At 56.7% G+C, this 7210-nt stretch overlaps 1 protein-coding gene across 2 annotated transcripts; it reads right to left on the reverse strand.

The window, feature by feature from the left end:
• Positions 1–808: 808 nt before the first annotated feature.
• Positions 809–6807, reverse strand: Arl2 (ADP-ribosylation factor-like 2). Of its 2 annotated transcripts, XM_005384528.2 has the most exons (5): positions 6613–6803; positions 4226–4336; positions 3980–4142; positions 2172–2252; positions 809–1183 (listed from the first exon to the last, which is right to left on the reverse strand). In XM_005384528.2, the coding sequence occupies exons 1-5, from the start codon at positions 6675–6677 to the stop codon at positions 1049–1051; spliced, it is 555 nt and encodes a 184-aa protein (XP_005384585.1). In that variant the 5' UTR covers positions 6678–6803; the 3' UTR covers positions 809–1048. The 2 variants fall into 2 exon arrangements, with proteins under 2 accessions (XP_005384585.1, XP_005384586.1); XM_005384529.2 differs by lacking the exon at positions 2172–2252 and having other exon boundaries at positions 6613–6807.
• Positions 6808–7210: the final 403 nt, after the last annotated feature.

The raw sequence follows: 7210 nt of genomic DNA on the forward strand, positions 1-7210 counted from the left end.
TGCTAGGGAGGGAACCCAGGGCTTCAGGAATGCCAGGAACCTGCAGCCTACCTGCAGCCTTTTTTTATTTTGAGACAGGGGCTCATTGAGTTGCCTTGCTGCTCTAGAATTTGTGATTCTCTTGCCTCAGCCTCCTGAGTAGCTGGATTACTGGCATGTGGGGAGTGCTTAGCTCAGAGCCCTGGCCCCTGAAACGAAGACAGACAACCATTACTCTTGCTGCTTGGGCTGAGACCTGAGGATGGCCCTGCTTCAGAGTGCCCTGTAGCTGTCAGGAAGAGCCTTAGCTACCCCTGCCTGAGGCAGCCGCCTGCCCTCCCTCTCCCTACATACTTCCTGTACCCAAGTGTAAGCCCCTCCACATTTCCCAGGAGCTCTTGCTCTTCATGTCTCTGTTTGAACTGTGATGCCTCATACAGCTGTGCAGGTTGTCCACTGCACAAGGGGACCTGGCTGCAATGCTAAGTTGGGAGCTGAATTTCAGTCTAGTTTTATTCAACCACCTCCAAGCCCTGGTCTGGGGCTGCATTCCTTTCTCTGATTCCCACCAGTGAGGGAGTCCCCTTTCTGCAGTTGCTTCGATCAACTGCCCTCCAATCTTCTACCCAGACACCTTCCCTCCTCCTTCGCATCACCTCCCCTGGGAAGGCCACCTTGCTCTTCCAGACGTTGTTAGCTGCAGCCCTGTCTGGAGCTTCTGCAATCTCTGCACATCCCTCTGACCCAGCAGCACTCAGTTCTGCTCCTTCCTGTCCCCTGCTAGACTCTGGGGTCCCAGGTTGTCCCTGAAGTGGTGGGATCACAAACGAGCCAGGCAAGGAGTGCTTTATTCTCACCACAGCGGAGGACAAGGAGGGGCCTTGGTAGCAGCAGTGGTGCTCCCTCCCGGCCCCAGCACTCTTTCTTGGCCCTGGGTGGGCACCGGGCAGCAGTAGCAGCAGCAGGTTACAGGGGGCAGGGAGTGGAGTGCTAGTCTGCTGGCTGGCGCCCAAGCCCGTGGGTGGTCTGGCTAGGGCCCGGATCATGAGCCAGGCACATGTGGAGGGGCTCATTCAGCTGTGAAGATGCGACTGGAGATGTCATCCAGGAGCCAGTCAATGCCCAGCAGCAAGTTCTCCCCAGTGACGGCACTGCAGCCCTGGATGCACCAATGGTGGCTGCGGATGGAGTCCAGCTCCAGGGCCTGGAAGATGGAGATGTGGTGGTGCCAGCTGCCATGGCTCCTGCCTGGCATGCCATCCCCTTCCCTGGCCCTGGAGAGTGCCACTTCTCTAAGGTCACCTCACTCCCCGTGAGGGTTCCCACCCAGTGGGGCATTTGGGCTTTCCACGGCACAATGCCATCAACCTCCTGGGTGACATAAAAGCAACATGGGCTCCTCAGTGACTCCAGGACCTAGGCATTGTGCCAGGGACCCCACATATGCCATCTCATCCCCTCCACTGTGCCATCTAGGGATTGTGTCAGCCACTGTACCAAGGAGGAAAGCAAAGCTCAGAGAGGTTAAGCAACCTGCCTCAGGTCACACAGCCAGGAAGTGACAGAACCACTGTTCTAACCTGCTCCGTCTCACTCTGGAGGTTGTACATGGGAAATATGGTGAAGCTGTAGACTGCATTGGAGTGTGGGTTTAAATCCTGGCTTGTCTACCTACTGGGTAGACATGGGCAAGTCATCTAACCTCTGTCAAGACTGCTGCATCATCTGTAAAATGATAGTTGTTATTCCCTTATGAGGCTGTGGTGAGAAGGAAATGAGTTAACCATGCACACAGCATCTCCAGGAGAAGCACACACGGCGTGTGGGCCCCTGGCACCCTGTGGAGTGATGTTTGCAGGCCTGCCTTCCCCAGGCCCTGGTCACCCCTACATCTTAGCAACCACTGAACCTCTGGTGCCTCACGTAGGTCCTGCCACATGGCAGGGGCTGAGAGGCTCTGGAAATGCGTGGAGAAATTGGGTCCTGTTCCTCAGTGAGCCCGCTTTAGGGCACGGCCTCACCTCTTTTTGTTTTTTCCTTTTTGTTTTTGGAGACAGGGTCTCGCTATGCAGTTCAGGCCAGCCTTGAGCTCACTTCGTAGCCCAGGCTGGTCTCAAACTCCCAACGATCCTCCTGCCTCAGCCTAGTGCTGGGATTACAGGTGTGCACCACCATGCCCGGCACAGCCTTACCTCTTGAATAGCATTACAAGACAGCGCTCCGGGGAGGTCCTGCTTGTTGGCGAAGATGAGGAGGGTGGCTCCAGCCAGGCGCTTGGGAGAGAAGATATGAGTGGGTGGGGCTCTGAAGGCAGCCTGGACCCTTGGTGACTGGCCCAGGGCATCCGGGGTCAAAGGCCAGCCTGAGCACTCAAGAGGCTGAGGCAGGAGGATTGTTGCGAGTACCCTGGGCTACAGAGTGAGCTCAAGGCCAGCCTGAACTGCATAATGAGACCCTGTCTAAAAAAGACAAAAAAAAAAAAAAAGACCAGCCTGCACGACCCGGGAAAGGCCTGCGGTGGGAGAAGAGGCCTGGTGGGGTGGGCAGTGGGGAGAGCCACGGAGGCCAGCCCCACCCAGCGTGTACTGCTCACCTCCATGCCTCAGTCTCCCCTTCCATAAGCAGAGAAGGGTGCTGGGCAAGGTGATCTGAGGCCTCTGAGGTTCTAGACACCTCAGGTCTGACAGCCTGGCATGTACAGAGGGCACATGCACCATGTTTGCATAGCCCTTTCATGCTCCGCTCCATGGGCCACTGTGCCTCTGATTCTAGTGACACCCATGCACGTGTCTGCAGCTGGAGCCCTCAGGCGGGTGGGGTGATGCACCCCTCCTGGCCTCCACCCACTGGGCCTGGCTCAGCATTCCACACTCCTGGAAGGGCTACAGTTCCACTGGTGACTACATGTCCCTCTGAGCCCAGGACAGTCCACTTCCCTGGATAGTTACAAACAGCTCCCTCCTTCCCTCTCAAGGAAATGCAATGCAGTAAATGGAACCAAATTCTGGAAGAGACAAATACACTAAGGAAAAATTTGGTGAAATCCATGTAAGACCTGTAGTTAAGATAATAGCAATGTGCCAGTACTGATTTCTTCTTTTTGACAGGTACCATGAGACTGTGACATGTTAACATCAGGCAGCTGGGGTGAAGGGATCTGGGGTATCTCTGTACTTTTTCTGTAGATCTGAATTTTACTTATAGAGAAGTGTTTTGGCCCAGACAGCAAATTACAAAGTCAGCTTAATTATAACCCCCATGTTAGTGATATGGGAGTGGAGGCTCAGAGTGGTTAAGTGCCTTCCTGAGGTCACACAGCAGAGTCAGAGCTTCACATACCGGCTTTCAGTTAGCTCCCCAAAGACCCCTAGTGTAAATGTTGTCTAGTTCCCTCCCCTCAATTCTTTTCTTTTGTTTTTTATTATTGGTACCGGGAATCGAACTAAGGACCACTTGGGCCATTGAGTCATATCCCCACCCTTCCAATTCTTTTCTTTTCTTTTCTTCTTTTTTTTTTTTTTTTTTTTTGCTAGTACTAGGGATTGAACTCAGGAGCACTGAGCTACATTCCTTTTGGGTTTTTGTTTTGTTTCGTTTTTTGAGACAGGGTCTTAAATTCACTATGTAGCCCAAGTTGGTCTCAAACTCAGGGCAATCCTCTTGCCTCAGCCTCCCGAGTGCTGTAATTACAGGCTCACAGGCGCGTGCCACCAGGCCCACTGGATCCTGCCTTCTTTTGTTTTGAGATAGGGTTTCACTACGTAGGTCAGGCTGGCCTTGAACTTACATCCATCCTCCTGTCTCAGGCTCCGATTACAGGCAAGAAAAAGAGCTTGTCTTTTGGTCGCCATATGAGCAAGGTGACAGATGAGTTAAGTGTGGGGCTGGTGGGCATCTGAGCAGGGTGACAGAGGACCCAAGTATGGGGTCAGGGGCTGGATGCAGCCCTGCTCCCCCAGGCCCTGCCCCCATCCCCACCAAGCCCCACCCCACAGCGCACCTCCTCCACCAGCAGGCTCTGCAACTCCCTGGCGCAGTCTTGCAGGCGCTGCCGGTCAGCACTGTCCACCACCCAAATGAGGCCGTCGGTGCTCTCAAAGTAGTTCCGCCAGTAGGAGCGCAGCGACTTCTGGCCACCCACGTCCCAGACGTTCAATTTGAACCTGGGCAGGGCAGGAGGCGGAGTCAGCAGTCCCCTCCCCGACGCTGCCTACCCGGCCCTGGTGGCTTGGGGACCCTAGCTCACCCTCGGTGCTCCAGGGTCTTGATGTTGAAGCCAAGTGTCGGGGAGATGGTGTCCACATCTTCCCCATTGAACTTTTTGAGAATGGTGGTTTTGCCAGCATTGTCCAGGCCGCTGGGGTCCGCGGGTTAAGGACAAGGCCCTGCACTCTGGTGACCTCACTTACGCGACTGATCATTTCCCACCGCGTACCAAAGTTGAGCAATGCATCCTGCTCACCTGATCGGGGCCTGTGACTAGCCCCTGAAACTGGCTGCCCACCTGCTTATCCCATCAACCACGCTTCCCTCTCCCACACCATTCCCACCGGCTGACAAACCCACTGTGTCTCTCCGCGCTCAGGTTGCAGCCACAGAATCCTCTGGATCCATCTCCCTTCCCTTTAAAGCGCCTCCCGCCGGGCGTGGTGCCATACACCTGTAATCCCAGCACTCCAGACGCTGAGGCAGGAGGATCCTTGCGAGTTTGAGACCAGCCTGGGCTACAAAGTGAGCTCAAGGCCAGCCTGAACTGTACAGCGAGACCCTGTCTTAAAAACACCAAAAAAAAAAAAAAAAAAAGCGCCTCTCCTTAAGGCAGCTGCTCAGACTCCCTGCACCCTCTGGCTTCCTGCTCTTGCACCCATCAGACTGTGGCTCTCACCGCTTCCCAAACCTGTTCTCGCCAAGCTGGTCCCCAAAGGCCTCCTGCTGCTCCCCTAGCCAGGCAGCCCCGCCTGCAGCATCTGACCAGAGGCTCACCCAGCCTCCTGCCCTCCTTCAGTCCTCCCCTCCTGGCTCTCCGCTCTGTCCCCACTCCTTGGGTGAGTCTCCCAAGGTTCACGGCTCAATTCCCAGCTCTATGCTGATCCCTCCCACCGGCTCCCCTGGACATCAGTCCCTGTACCCAGTGGTGTAGCTGACATTTCTAGGATGTCCTGGAGCAGTAGTGGCGAACCGATGGCACGCGTGTGTTATTTTTCTTTTTAAGACAAAAGATGTTAAAGTATGAATTTTTTTTCCCTAAACTAAAACCTCAGTATTGAGGTTTAATTACAGTGTGGGCATTTTGCAATAAATGAGTGGGTTTTGGGTTGCAGTTTGGGTACTCATCTCTAGAAGGTTCACTGTCACTGACCTAGAGGTTCATGTGGCCAAAACAGACCGTGAGCCGTCACCTCCCCCTGCTCTTCCCCTAGTCTTTCCTTCCCTATCCTCCTTGTCCTTCTAACCCTCAGACCAGAAACCCAGGCCTCATCCTGGCGTCACTCCCTCCCACACTCATTTCCAATCTGGCAGCAACTCTCCCTGGTCCTGCTGTCCCAATGTCCCCCACTCCCATGACCTCACTGCTTCCATCCTGGTCCAAACCACCACCCCACCTCAGCTGCATTAGTGCCACCGCCTGACTGGTCGCAATCATGGCTTCTCCTCTGCTCTTCTCACCGAACGGATAGCCAAGAACCCAAACTCCTAGTGAGGTGGCGCCCTGTCATCGCTGCTCACCCCCTCCAGCCACACTCCACGTTGGAGGCCCCTTCAGGGCCTCTGCACCGGCGCCTTTGCTCTCAACAGCTGGTCCCTATGTTTGTACACGATCATCCCTCCTCTCTTTACCTAACGGTCACTTTCTTCGTGCAGGCCTCTTTGAGAGCCTTGAGCTGCATTTTTCTCGCCCATCCCACCTATTTCACTTATTTGCTTTATTTTCTCCCTTGCCCCTTGCATTACAGTATTTCCACCAAGACAGGGTTTCCTTGTTTTGCGGTTTTACTCCAACACCCAGGACAGCGCCTACTTAGCACACAGTGGGCGCTCAATAAGTATCTATTGAATGAGTGGCCCCTCTGGGCTTTTCTGGGCGCTCTTTAAAAACAGACATGAAGTGCACAGAACGTTTCTCTCCCCGGCCCGGCGGGGTCGGCTGGACTCAGCTCTTAAGAGTGCGGCGCCGGTAGCGGGGCTTGACCGGCTGAGTCCTCCGCCGCGGCGACAGCGAGCGGCCGCGGGGCAACAGGGACCCCGGCGGGACCCACGCCGCGCGATTCCGACCCGAGGGCGGGGCCGCACCGGCATCTTCGGACGGGGTGGGGGTCGGGGCCGGGAGGCCAAGGGCCCACGCTCCGGCTGCAGCGAGGATAGCGACGTCCGAGTCCCCCGAGCGCGCCTCGTCCGGGGACGTCGGTCCTGCGCGGGGCCCTGAGGACCTCGCCTTTGGCCTTGCGCCCCGAGACCCACCCGCCCCTGCCGGCGGTACAGTCCCCCCTCCGCCTCGGAGCGAGTGGTAGGTCCCACGTGCAGGTCGCACTGTAGGCGGTTGGCACCGGCCGGCGGCCGCACATCGCGCCCGGGAGGGGGCGCCTGCCCAGCGAGACCCCCCTACCCTCGCGGCCCCGGCCCCCGGGAGGATACAGCATGAGCAGTCGCAGCTCCCGTTCTTTCTGCTTCATCTTCTTCAGGATGGTCAAAAGGCCCATGGTCCCGTAGCCCCCTCCCGCTTGTCGATTCCTTTAGGCCCGGGACCCCACTCCCTGTTCTTATTGGCCACCGTACCCACGAACAGCACAGCCAACTGGCCGCCTGCTCTTTTGGTCCCGCCCCATCATCACGTGACCGCGAGCGTCCGGAAGCCTCACAGCAGAGCATCCTCTAGCGGTAGCTGGGGTTCTGCGCGGCCCACGCGTTAACCCTTAGCCTCTCGGGGGCCGGACTTTAGAGGCATAAGGGCTCCCCCCGCCCCTCCCCCAGGACCCGTGGACCCGGCTGGGAACGCGAACCTGAAGTTCCCGAGTTGCATCTCGGCTGGGTGGAGACTTCCTGCCGAGGGGTTCCGACCCAGAGGTATTGGCGAGCTCATCCCGGGCCAGTGTTTGACCCTGTTCCCTGGAAACGGGGGCCAAGTCCTGCACATTTTGGGGCTCTGGCATCATCCTAAATGTACCAGTGATGGAGCAAAAAATGGGCCTCCCGCTCTCCTCTGCCTCGCATAGATTCTCAGTCAAGGGCGCTA

The sequence above is a fragment of the Chinchilla lanigera genome, unplaced genomic scaffold (assembly GCF_000276665.1).
Source record: "Chinchilla lanigera isolate Chin_1 unplaced genomic scaffold, ChiLan1.0 scaffold00021, whole genome shotgun sequence".
In the NCBI taxonomy this organism is placed as follows: Eukaryota; Metazoa; Chordata; class Mammalia; order Rodentia; family Chinchillidae; genus Chinchilla; species Chinchilla lanigera.